This window comes from Papilio polytes, unplaced genomic scaffold, assembly GCF_000836215.1.
Source record: "Papilio polytes unplaced genomic scaffold, Ppol_1.0 DF824169.1, whole genome shotgun sequence".
NCBI lineage: Eukaryota > Metazoa > Arthropoda > Insecta > Lepidoptera > Papilionidae > Papilio > Papilio polytes.
The window spans coordinates 5,148,210-5,162,638 of NW_013525035.1; the positions used below are offsets into that span (position 1 = coordinate 5,148,210).

General features: G+C 34.5%; 1 protein-coding gene across 2 annotated transcripts; it reads right to left on the reverse strand.

The window, feature by feature from the left end:
• Positions 1-12,814, reverse strand: LOC106111388 (facilitated trehalose transporter Tret1-like). 2 transcript variants are annotated; one of them, XM_013293451.1, is made up of 5 exons: positions 12,718-12,814; positions 5,627-5,739; positions 4,570-4,705; positions 2,529-2,701; positions 1-1,413 (listed from the first exon to the last, which is right to left on the reverse strand). In XM_013293451.1, exons 2-5 carry the CDS (start codon positions 5,678-5,680, stop codon positions 322-324), a joined length of 1,455 nt encoding a protein of 484 aa, XP_013148905.1. In that variant the 5' UTR covers positions 5,681-5,739; positions 12,718-12,814; the 3' UTR covers positions 1-321. The 2 variants fall into 2 exon arrangements, with proteins under 2 accessions (XP_013148905.1, XP_013148906.1); XM_013293452.1 differs by lacking the exon at positions 12,718-12,814 and adding an exon at positions 9,605-9,926.
• Between the last annotated feature and the right edge of the window lie 1,615 nt (positions 12,815-14,429).

Consider the following 14,429-nt stretch of genomic DNA (forward strand, 5'->3'; position numbering starts at 1 on the left):
TTTCTTGTAATGTCATCTTTATTAAAAAAGCTTTTAAACAGACTAAAATTTAGTTGTCACCTATTATATGTTAGACAAGAAATCTTCGAACAGCGACACAACACGTTGCCTCGCGCTATTACCGTCTTTAGGGAAGGGCGCAGGTCTCGCCCAGGGCTTTAATATCGTTAAAACTGCCCGGTGTATATATTGTTTAGAGCAAAATCTGTCGCTGTAAAAAGACTCATTGTTCTACTATTTAATACTACGATTAGATATTCTCCTGCCAACGGGGCCAGCTTTGCAGCTGGAAAGCATTTCCTGTGTTTCTAATTCTCCTCCTCAACCCTCCTCCACTTTTCTCAGTTCCAGCATCACGTCCTTCTCATTCAGTTCTTTCTCCCTCTCCCCTCTGAAGTGACATTCAATCTCAAACAACGTCTTCCCTTTCGTCTCCGGTAGTAAAAAGAACAAGAAAACTCCGCAAATGGCGATACTGATGCCATAAACGCAGAACGTTCCGTTAATTCCAATCTGTCTGAACGATGTAGGCGCGGTTTTCACAACGACGAAGAACATAACTGAAAGGAACATTCCAGAAATACCACTACCAATACTTCTGTACGCCAAGGGGAAGATTTCACCTGCAATCGCCCAAGGTATAGGTAATATACCTAAAGTTTTACCAAATATATATAAAAGTGTAGGAACGACTGGCGTCCATTTATATTCCTCGGGTAAATAACCTAGATCTCTCAAATAGAGAAGTAACGCTGCTGTCAAAAGTGAGACAACACTTACAATGATGCCAACAAAAAGGACCGTTCTCCTTCTCAATTTGTTGACAACAATACAAGCTATGACAGCTGTCAAGAACCTCACCACGTCTACCATAAGCATGCTAGTATACGCTTCAATAGTACCACCGGAAACCTCTTCCATCATCGGAACAGTGTAAGAAGGTACAACTGTCATTCCGGATATTTGAAACAGCACAAACATAAACATCATAATAACAGTAGGCTTGTAAAACTCAGGCTTGGTTATCATCTGACGGTAAAATGTGAACAGAGCGACTTTCGGTGTATACTTCTTCTGGCTGTTTAACAAAACCTCTAATTCTTTTTCTGAATTCTCATCATTCCCTCGAAACCATCTGAAGGATTTCCTGCATTCGTTATTCTTGCCTTTAGATGCTAAATATGGTGGGGTTTCTGGTGGAATGGAAATGAGGATCAAAGAAACAGCGTAGAAGCTCCCACAAGCGACAGCTGCTGTTCTCCAGTAAAGAAGTGTACCGAAGATGTGTGCGACAAGCATTCCTGTGGCGAAAGAGAAGGCGATTGTCGCCAAAAAGGCGCCTCGGTATTTCGGCGAAGAGTATTCCGCGATAGTCACGGGTGCTGCCGCCGCTTGAAGACCCATCGCGAAACCCTGATAAAATAAAAATACGTTTGTTAGTTTAACTAAAATTTACCCAAATATTGTAAATAATAGCTTGAAAGCATATAAAAGACTAGATGTTGCTCGCGATTTCGCCCGCGTTAAATTATAAAAAATATAGCCTATGTTACTCACAGATAAATTACCTTTCTGATGGTGAAAGAATTTTTGAAATCGGTCTAGTAATTTTTACGTGAATCGATTACATACAAAAATACAAATTTTTCCTCTTTATAACATTAGTATAGATGGCACTCAAAGACATTGAAAAATATATAGAGGAGGCATAGTTGACTTCACTTGAAACATTTTTCACATAATCTTACTAACGCTGTCTATTGATAGATCCTTAACCTACATCTATACTATTATAATAAAGCGCAAACACACACTTCTTTGTTGCCTAAGATATCAGCAATCACAGCAAATTTTTGAATAATTCTTTCTTTAACAAAAAGCCCTAACGTCACGCTTTACGGTATATATTTCACACCATTAAACTTAGGGGGTGAATATTTTGAATAAAAACCCTAATATGGGAAAGAGACCATAAGTTTCTGCCAACATCAAGGAAGCAAGGTTGCCATGGTTTGTCATCGTCATGTCATTTTGACATTTGCAATTGATAATGCGGATGAAGTCGCACGGAAACAGCTAGTGTTAATATAATTACGAGTAGTTGTATTTAAATTAATTGCCAGTACTAAAATTAACAACTATAATACCTTTGAGAGAAAGTACCGATGAAAAAATGTTCAATGTCTCGTCTACATATTATTTAAAAGTCTTTGATGGCATATTTCTTTACAAAACTTTAATGCATACGTGTCAAATAAGTAAAACTAAAGGGCGGTTCACACTCAGCCAGTACAGTTGGTCAGTAGCGATTAATAAATGGATTGTCTATCAACTGACATAATGTGAACTGGCATCAATGATTGCATACAATCTATGATTGGCATCGCAAATGTCCAACTATACTGGAATTTAAACGCATAACATATAAAAGCAAAATTTGCCATTTAAAATATACGGGGTTTTTCGCATGTTATTTTAAGCTATCTCAGCCTCTATCAGCCAGTGGTGGGACAGTGTAATAAAATTACCTGTAAAGATCGACTAGCAAGCAATGCGGCTGGCCCCTTAGCTGCTACAAGCAGCGCCCAGCCGCCCATAGCAGGCAACGTACTTAGCTGGTTGGTAAGCTTGCGGCCCAGCTTCTGCAAGCTGAAGGGTGCCACCAAAATCCCAGAGATCAGAGCAAGACCTAGGATTGAAGCTGGAAATGTAATACAAAAGTTAAACTACTATTTCACTAGCCGGTTTAAAATAAAGTCATGAAATGCGTTTCCGAACTATCCGAGTATAATGTGGAACTATCCTTAACAAACTGGAGTATTATTCAAAGAGCGTATTTACACTATTAGACATTCAGAGCGGGCGCATACCTTTGACTAAACTGTCGCACAACTGTTGTGCGATTGTCGATTGATTCGCAACCAATTCAACTGTTTAGTTACACAACTAACAATCGAGTAGTGTAACCTCCATATAGGATCATAGGAATCAAAGCGAGATTAAACAGTCGTGCGATATTTTAGTCAAAGGTATGCGCTCTCTTTAAGAGCTTTGGTAGCTCAGTGGTTTAAGCACTTTGTAATCTACAGGTCTTGGGTTCGAATCCCGCTGTACCAATGTAATTTACGATTTTTCGAATTTTCATATGTACATAATTTACCCGACGTTCTTACGGTGAAGGAAAACATCGTGCAACCTGCACATATCGGCGAAGAAATTCAAAGATATGTGTGAAGTCAACCAACACGCAGTGGGCCAGCGTGGTTGACTATGGCCTAGTCACCCCTTATTAGGGTAGGCTCCGAGCCCCTCGGTGGGGACGTATAGTGAGCTGGTGATGATGATGCGGTCACTTAATATTCCTTGTTTTAAATCCCAAAAGGACTACGAAAACGCGATGTAAAACGTGACATCTACACACGTTTGGGATCGATTCAAGGTCGATTTTTTATTAATCCACTTTTAAACATGTCATTATCTACACGCTTGTGAATCGTGTCTGGTAATAATATAATGACCTATAATGACAAATGATATCTCACAAAGTAATTTGCCTTTAATGATAGCTGTTTAGTAGATGCTTATGAAGGACAATACAAGTTTATTTTTTTTGTGACTGAACTGCCACTGCCTTGAAGAGGCATTTACAGATTCACCCGACTTGAGGTGGCCGAGCGCAGATGGCGCTTAGCCTAAACCTCGGTTATGAGTAACTAAGCTGGAGGGCTCCCTTAGGAGCCTCGGCACGAGCCGTTACTTTGTTATTATTACCGGATTGGGAGGCCACCGAGCTCTTAGATCGCTTCGGTGGACGCTCCATGGAGCGACTAGGCACAAGGGCCCCCGAGAGGGAACCTCGGCTTGGGCTGTCACTCAATACGCGTTTAGCATTCCGATTCAAGGGCGCCCGAGAGTGCCGAACCTCGACTTGATCGGATGCTGCTACCTGGTTACTATTATTATTATTAATACATCTAACATTACTACCACTTCGGAAAGCGTTAGCGCTGGTAGAAGAAGTGGCGGAAGGAACTCCAGCAATGCTTCTTTCATTGATAGGAGAAAACCTGCCTGCTATGAGGCCGTATCGCGGGAATGTACAAGTAAGTAGTTATTCCACAATTTCATGCGTACAAATCGTGGAAATCACCCCCCAATATTAGATTCCTTAGCAATTAATTCGAACAATTCGACCGTTACAATGTTCAATTTAATTTCCATTCAAGGGTAGCAACGCATCTGCGATTTTTTTTATAACATAAGGTGGCAAACGACCAAGCGGCCACCTGAATCCGCCAAAATGACGAAGCGACCAATGCTCATAGACATCTGCAATTGCAGATGCGTTGCCTACCATTGTCCGACAGAGGCGGAGACGCACATAAGGAGGATATTTCCCCTTCCTATGCATCTCCTCCGTCAAATCCACTTCCCGTTCCCATCCTCTCCTTATAAGAAAAGGGTGGTAAAGAGAAAGGGACTTAAATTTTCTATAGTTGATGCAAAATCACAAATCCAATACAAGTTTGCCCAGTTCTACTATAAAAAATTAAATCAATGCTAAGTTACCTATCCATGATTCGTGGTCCGGTGTGAGACGCATGGCGGAGTCCGGCAGCCGCAGCTGCTGTAGTAGTACGCCAGGGTACGCGATGTTGGCGCCTGTTCCAATCATGTACAGCACAACACCACTTACTGCCACCACCTGAGGGACCGTATAGAGTGATTTAATTGCGTAGATCCTAGAGCAGGTGGCTACTGGCACGCGTGCCATAAATGGCATACGAAATAATCTTTTGGACACATATTTTGCATAAATATTAAACTGTTTTTTTTTTTGCTGCGATAGCCGTTTCCTTGTAAAATTCTAATGTTATCTACTTCGACTTTACTTGCTAATTCTATGTTTTATCTTCATTTCAGCCTCGGCCCTCGCAGCACCAATCCGGTTCTTTTTTTGGGGCGGCCTTTTTGCCGCTCTATTCGTTGCCCTGACATGTACTAACTCAGGGACCTGGGTTGCGGGTGTAATAATTTTTTCAGTATGTTTTTATTTACAGAGTCTAAAATTTTATAACTAAAATTACTTCTAATCTTATTTCTATATCACGTTGTTTTTTTATAACATAAGATGGCAAACGAGCAAGCGGTCACCTCAATCCACCAAAATGGCGAAGCGACCGCTGCCCATAGACATCGGCAATTGCAGATGCGTTGCCTACCCTTATCCGACGGAAGAGGAGACGCACATAAAGAGGATATTTCCCCTTGCTATGCGTATCCTCCACCGTCAAATCCACTTCCTCTTCCCATCCTCTTCTTGTGAGAAAAGGTTGGTAAAGAGAAAGGGACTAAAATTAGGCCTCCGGCACAACACGCACACGAAACATGGAATTGCTTCCATTTCACGCCTGTCTTCTGTGTGGTCGTGGTATTACACCGGGCGTGCAGGCCTTGCAGTGCTAAGGTGTTAAAGCGGGTACTACCACTGTTATGTGGTCGTGGTATTACACCGGTTTTAATAACTTTTTCTAGTCTAGTTGCACCAATCCGGTTAAGAACTACATGTTGAATAGATTCATCTAAATGGTTGATTTTTTTTCTACATTTTTATGGCATTTATTACCTGTCTAAAGAATGGCGACATCTTTTGTTTACGTTTCTCTATCGTCTCCGACATTTTGTAGTGTATGTTTTCTAAACTTCAGATTGGTCTTATCATCTTTGATTGAAAAATATCTGAAATAGAGATGTTGTTTTGAGGTTAAGGACACAAAAATACATTTTACAAATATATGGGAAAGTTTTGATGGATGGATGTGTGTTAGAGTTTGTAGCTAAACTGCTAAATTTGTCAAAGATGTATAGAGTCTGGAAGAACACATAGGCTACTTACTTTATTTAAATTTTACGCGGACGGAGTCACAGTCGAAAGCTAGTATGCAACAAAAATATTGAATAAATTTGAACAATTTTCAATCACTGTAAATAAAATTGTTGACCTTTTCTTTACAGATAATCTGCAGCTTACAGTAATCGAAAAAACCTGATCCATTGTTCAGTTGGCAATCGATCCATTTTTGTAGAGATCGATTGTAAGGATTACATCGAGTTCGATCAATCACACCTCAAAATCCTTTGACTCGTCTATTTATACATTAGTAATTTAAACTTAACACTCATTGCTTTAAGGTACATTTTATATTGTACCCGGGTAAGTTAGAAAGTACAGGCGCGTCTTTAGAACATCATATTTTGTCCCTTTCATACACACGATTAATGTATCTACTTATCCTTGTCACACAGTCGTCTAGAAACATCCAACTTTCATTTACCTAAAGATAAAAATGCTGAGACTATACAAGATTTAATTAAGTTTATCTAAAAAAACTAGACATGTATCTAAATTAATATATATTATAATTATTTCCTGTTTGGTTGCTATTTGATTATATATTGTTGCGTTCCTATTTAAAAAAAAAAACATAAAAAAGTAAGAATAATGGCATATGCTAATAAAAGATTACTTCGCCGTAGGTTTTCATTGAATATTTGTAAAGAGATACTATAATATGTTGCAAACTTTCACCTCCTTACAATTAAGTGACACGAATTCTGTTCAACAGACGCGCCTTTGGCAACAAATGGCCACAAAACAGTTGAAAATCTTCCATTAAATATACGTCGAAGTCATTATATTAATGTAAATAAATAAATTCGTTTATTCAAAAAAAGAAAAAGAATTCATTCGGCACGTGCTGCGGTGTACACCGAAGCGCCGGTTTTCAATGAATCTTAGAATAGAACACGGAGTTGTACAGAATAAAACAAAAAAACATGTACTTAATATTACGTATTATGTAATTGTATTATTTTACTCATTAAGTAACGTTTCCCGCGTTCGAATGGTACATAAAAATACTCTAAGATTATTCTTAATTTCTTACAAACAAGAAGTAAAAAAAAAGAAGTCAAGAATTTAAAAAGTTTATTCAATGTTGTAATCAAAATTAGCTATTTGATTACCAAAATTATTATTTAAAATCTTGTCAAGAAACATCAATTTGATATTTGCGTCACAATTCCAATTTTAAAATTACATAATCAAATGAATTTAAATGCCAACAATTAATTTTAGCTCTTATTACGTTTCAATAAGCTACTAATTGTGTTGCACAATGTCACAAAAGTGTAATTAAAAGTTTTTTTTTACTAATACATTTTTTTTGTAAAATATTCATCCGTTTCCAAGAAGAAAACATCAAAGTCATTAATGTAGTACATTATTTTACAATTTGTATTACAAAAAATCTTAATATAATTAAATACAGAATCTGTTCTTAGAATATTATTTGCTAGTCAATTATAACATGACATTTGTCTTGATTGTTCGATGTTTTTTGCCCGTCTAATATGCGGACGATTACGTATGCTTCATTGTAGTTTTTCATTCCAGAGAATGCAGACTAGTCACCTTTAGGCATATTTTCACCATTTTGAAGTTAAAAGAGCCGCGAAAATTTCCCGCCTTTGACTTGACCACTAGATTCGAAACACATGTATAATTTTTTTTTCAAGTTTATACGCTGTGCAAATTGACAGCATACATTATAGTATTGTTTACGTTTTAAAATTTGTTATCCGTGTTTATATTTGTAAAATAAAAATAAATCTAAACGTCATTTATGTGACCTTGAGACATATGATTCTGTAATTAATTCATAGTTTACTTTAAATATTAAAAAAAAATAAAACAAATAATTACAAACGTATCGTATTTAAATTACTTGGCAAAATAATAACGTAAGACGTATGAAGTCAGAAATACGTGATGTTTTTTATTTATGTATTACGCACATTATTAATACATTTGTATTATTTTAAATAATAAATATATAACAATATAATTAAATACATAATAACAAAAAATATAACTCTACGATAAACCATTATAAGCGTAAAACATAAAATTTCACGATAATTCTGCACACGTTACGCCTGAGTTTGAATAATTTGAACATCTCTAAAACATACATTAATTTCAAAGTTGAAGGACTATTTAAAATAACTGCCTAACCGAGGTAAAACAAATTAGACTAACCGATTTCATAATCGGCTTTTAACACAAGCGTAATTATTTGGCGGCTATGAGGTGAGGCTTCGTGAGTAAAGGGATGCAATCCGATCCGATATATAGATAGATAGATACTATCTATTCGATTTTTGTATCGATATAACGACATTAAATGACTAGTGGATCGAAATACTACTGTGGATCGGATCGTAGAACATTGGTACGCAATCTGTATAAAACTTAGATGTTAACAATTTCCAGATCCCCGTTTCTCGAGAGACTTGACCAAATTGGGTAATAACATCAGATAAGTATCTAGTTATCTTTAAAATAAATGAAATAACCCGTCCGTCTTCATAAAAACATTTCAATTTACAATATTAGAAACACAGAATGTATGTACAGGGACAAAAATATGTTTTCAAGAAAATTATTTAAACAACGTGAGTAAATAAGTTCGTTTATAAATCAATTTAAATAAACGATGTATGATTTTTAAAATGCATTAACTAAAATAAACACTTCGATATTATTACGACCGGCTCCCATGTAAATTGTCGTAATAATAATTGACAAAATTTTTCGATTTACGTCTTGTTTTGTTTTTCTTTTTTAATTTAACTTGATGATTATTAATTTCTGTATAAAGTAACATAAGAAGAATTGTAGATTTGGTATTACATATATCGTCTGTTCATATTTATTGCATATTAAGTTTTGTGTTACAAAATTTGCATTTCAAACATACGATAGTTTACAGAGGAGCCGTCGAATTATATTCCATCTTGCGTAAAGACAAAAAAAATGTTTGTATTTAAATGGTTTGAGGTAAAAAAATGTAGTTGGCATTGAATTCATGTTAATTATGATAATTTTATTAGGAAGACTGTGTCTTTACTCGCATAACAAAATATTTAATACTCTCAACATCATACTAGTGCTTACTAACTAGCTGTCGCTTGCTACTACGTCCGCGCTGAATTAAAAAAAAAAAAAACTAATTTAGCCTATGTCCTCTTCCAGGCTATGATATACATCTGTGCCTTTCATCAAGTACCATTGAGATATATTCTAACAAACATCCATCCATCTAAACTTTCGCATTTATAATATTAGTAAAATAACGTATAACATTAGTATAGTTTTGGACGAGTTTATTTGCAACTCTACAAATTAAACATTAACGACATTTTCCTCAATCTGTGTGTGGAATTTTAATTTTAAATTAGCTAAAGATTGTTTAAAATACTACGTCTATTAACCACAAAGCCACGTTAGTTCATGTTTTATCACAAAAGTAAATGTAAATTTTACAATAATAGTTTTATTCCACGAGGTCTTTATTTAGTAACTAAGAAGCTTAACATATTATAAACACCTATAAATGTAGTGTATTGTACAATTTTCACATGTTATTTTGCGTTTAAATTACACTGAAGAAACCTTAGGTCATACTAAATCTACACTAAGGCCTTTAACGTCTCTACGTACTAATGGTAATGAAGTTTTGAAAATATAGAACTAACTTACGGAATGTCTGATTCGAAGATAATCACTTCAACTCGTAAACACACGTGAACACAGGTCAGAGGTGAATTTCCCAACCGTTAAATTCGACTTAAATTAAAACATGTTGTCTCTATTTTTATAATGAATATGATAGAGACAGAAAATTGTTTAACACAGAAGTTACGACAGTAGACTATTAACACAACCCAACACACAACCGCCACGACACGATGCAAAATTATAGTGAAGTGAACGCAACACGCGTGTCGTTATGTGCGACTGTTTAAAATGTCACGCAAGGGCTGCCACAACTAGAGTTGTTTTTTTTTTCTTAATAACCTCACTATCACTAAGTTCTTATATGAATTTGTTAGGAAATGCATTTCGCAAAGTCAAACTCATCCTTATAATTTTCTCTGAATACAATGGGATAAGATTAGATTCGTGACACTATTAGTTACTTTGAGATCAGGTAAGATTTCAATGAATACAAAACGGCTTATGGGTTCAGTTCAGGTAGTCGTAGATATCTTAACAAACTTATTCATTCAGAAAATCTATTCAATGAAATTACGTTTCTACAACCTGTTTATTTTTTATAAAAACATGGGATTATAATTAATTTCAATAATACTATTCAATCATTTTTTTTAAACTTGTTTGTCACCCCTGATTAAATGTCAGTTTACGCGCCACATACATCAGTTGGGATTTGACGTTACAGATTATAATGTTCACATATCCGCAAATTGTACCGCTACCGTAGACCTTCACTGCACTGACATCGGTACTGTCACCTATTGGCATCTCTTTCATTTTGTTCGACAAAACAGTGATGACAATCTTCACTAAAATATGTGTGACTGCAGTCAATCACCATGGTTAGATTATCAAGAACTAGGAAACGGATCTATAGGTGTCTAGAAATAGGAACAGACTGTAAGGTTAAGTAATATTGGTTCGTGTAATAGTTATATACTGATTGTCTACGTTTCAGTTTATACTCGGTTTAGTAATATCATAATCTGAGAATTTTTCAACGTATTTTAAATGTTTATCGGCAACGCGTAGCATTTGTTTGGGGATAACGTATTCGAGTCGAACTAAAAACGGTCTTTCCCGTTCCGTTACACGCAATTTGCATGCGTTGGGATTTCCCTATTAAGAATTTTGCATTCATATAATTTGATATTGATTCAAAAAAATGTAATTATAATTTAAGAGCCTATTTGTAGATAAATAAGAGATATGACTTTATGTCTATAGTGTCGATAATAAAACGAGAAAGCTAAGTTTACATAACTCTAGTTTTGTTGACAGAACAGCGCTGATTGTGCCCTCGTTTTACATAACACATCTTACAAACTCCATAACTAACTACAATCTATGTATCAACTAGAAATATTAAAAAAATAGCAAATGTGTTACAAAATTTTGTATTATACAGAGAATATTTACGCTTACAAAATATCTCCTTAAGTATTTTTTGCCCTTTAAATTCCGTATTAGGTATTAACTGTCTGTGGGTTATTGTCTGCTTCGAACAATTTAGGGTATATATTACAATAGATTTTTTTGAATTTACAACTAATCTAAACTCTGCGTACGTAACATTATCGATTTGTATATCTGAGAAATTCTATTCAAGGCAGCCTTAAACAGGTTAGTGCAAATAAACGCAAAGGGAAAGGTCAATAAACCTTGATATTTTGTATTACATTCGCATTTCTTATAACGTATCAAGCTTACAATTCGATATTCAAATTTGAATTAAAAATAATAAAGTTTGTAATAAACCTTCATTCCTTATGCCAAAGATGTTAATATTTTACTTTATTGCTTTAATTAAATTAAAATAATTTGTCTGTTTTATAAAATCTCTTTTTATGCTCATGCCATTTTCTATTATTCAATATAAACTAGTTCGTCTGGCATGTCCTTTACTTACGTTGCTGCTTGAAAGTAACTGAGGGAGTAAAAACGATCAATATATACTCGTAATTGTGCAAACTGCTTGTAAACAGATGTAATATAAATTTGATTCTGGAAAAGAAACGCTTTAGCAGATATATTTTTTTTTTAATTTGAGCAAATTAAAGATGTTTCACTGACGTTTGTGGCTGTACGGCTATAACCTTTGCCTTTTTATGAAGAATACTTTTTACCTTTGACCTTTTGACCTGAATGTACGCAAACGCAAATATATTATGTTGAATGATCGTTATACTACAATTGTATTGAAATAATTGAGAACAATTGTGAATCGAGTACGCAAAACAATTCTCTCAATTGTTTGGTCAAACGATACGACATCTTTTGATGGGGAATCTTTGTATTTCAATAAAGCGAAATTGGAAACTAATTTAGGCGGGAACGGCCATGTTTGATTTATTGATAAAGGGTCAATTTGCGAGCAAGATTTTTGTTTTTTTTTTTGGACTTTGGTCTACGTATTCATGCTGTAAATTTTCGCACAGATTATAAATAAACATATTTTGTTTTTTGAATATTGAAGCACATTTAATAATGTTTTATTTTACGATGAGAGTTTTATAAGTATAAATTCACTATTGCTTATTTGACATTGGATTTGGACAGTCTTGGTATTGTTGTCTCTTTTCTTTTCAAAGGAAATGTGTGAGATGCCAATATGATAAGACCATGATTTCAACCTAAAGTCCATGGGAATCTATGTAATTTGAATATGTTATCTGTACCGACAATCTCAAATACAATACGAAGAAACCTTCTACAAGTATGTGCAAAATTATTATGACATGCGCGAAATATTTATACGTTAAAATAATTTTATTTATTAAAATTTGAATCGTCCAACAAGAGTTAAATGCAATAAATTATCGATGTTAAAAATAGGTAGATAATTAAATAAAGAAAACTAAAGAGTCCGAATAATTTAGTTAGAATTTAAATATATGGTAGTTTGTTATTTATAGCCTAAACTGCTGAACAAATCTAGATGATATTTGGCATAGATGTAAGAGAACAGTCTGGAAGAACACACTCTTTTGTTTTTTTAATTCCGAGCAAACTCAATTGTTAACAAAAGCTACTTACTTATAATTTTTTTGTACAATTAATTAAACTAAACATTAATAAAATAAGAAAACACTTACTTTGATAAAATCTAAACTGTTAAGTAATTCCTATCGATAACAAAGTAATCGATTTATATATTTTAGCCGTAACAACAAACACGACAAAACCACACAGGCTGTGGGATAAGACTAGCTTACCACAGTGTGTGACCGCTGTATACTGAAAAAAATCGCAACGAAAAGTACGAACAAATTTCGCATACGTGGGTTCCGTATTTAAAACGACAGTTAAGTGAAATATTCAGCTGATGATACTATGGCCTGTGGACACTCCGAAAGGAAATGGCAAGATTATTTATTTCTTTGTCATCTATACTAATATTATAAAGAGAAAAGATTTGGTTTTGGGCCTATTTTAAGAATTCTTTCACCGTTACAAAGTTACGTTATCGGAGATTAACATAGGCTATATATTTTTTTTTACTCTTTGATTCCACGTGGACGAAGTTGTGTGGAACAGCTATTATTCTATAAAAATACGTATGTATTCTGCCATTCTACTATCAAATCTCGGGAATGCCGCATCCAAGAACGACCGAATGCACACAAGCTGTTTGACCAAAACCAACCTGTGTGAAATTGGTTTTTACAATAAGTTCACGGATCTCCGATTAACGACTTGGGGAACCGGTCCCCTGCTCTCGGAGCCCGTTTCTTACGCACAAAACTTTTGCAACGAACCTAATTATATTCAATTAAAATCTAACTTCCTTGATATTAACAAATTTCCTGTATTTTAATTAGATAAACACCAAATATGAGAGTAAACTGGTATTAACGATATCTCCAATATTTACAGCACTACGAATACTAAATTATCAAAACACGGTGATAAATAAGAATTTTAATTAAAATTATAAAAATGTTGCTTATCTCTGTCTTTTTATTTGAAATGTGTAAATTCAGGGGTACTCAACATTTTTATTAATAAATTTTATTGTACTACTAGCTTTCGCCTGCGACTCCGTCCGTGTAGTATTACAAGAACAAAAGTAAGTAGCTTATGTGTCCTTCCAGATTATGTTTTACATGCCAAATTTCAACCAGATCCGTTTGGCCGTTTAAGCTACAGACTCTAACAAACATCCGTCCATCTAAACTTTCGCATTTATAATATTACTATGATTTATTGCGCAATTCCAATTTACAATCTCCATCAAATTACTGATATGACTTTATAGTCGATTGTAATAATTTCCAACACATGAGCTGTGACGGAATGCAATATGCAATTAAGTATTATTCAGTATTTAAGTATTATTATGTAACAGTCAGAACAGAATATTATCAAAAAATACTGCAAGAAAAAATGACCACAATCTCTTTAAAAGTTTTTTAGGGACTCATAAATCCATCGTCATATAGAAGGGAAGGCTAAGGTGACATAAAAAGCTTGGTATATTTGGTTTCTCTAAATTAATTAATAGATGGCGCTGTAAGAATTGACCATTTGAATTAAACATAAACACTGGCCACCGACAATCCACCAAGACAAGACAAATTAAAAACATAATAAAAAAGATGATTTTAGGCGCGAAATTGTGCAAGATGTGGTACAAGGGAATTAACTATGTGTGCTCTTGTAATAAAATTGCATAAATTATGCATATAAGTGTGAAAACAGAAGTTATAAAAAACAAGATGGTACTAGTTTAAAATTCATTTGGTACATCGCTTACTTATACGAGGCGTTTCTTCTAAAATCTGATAATGATTATATAAGCAAAGAA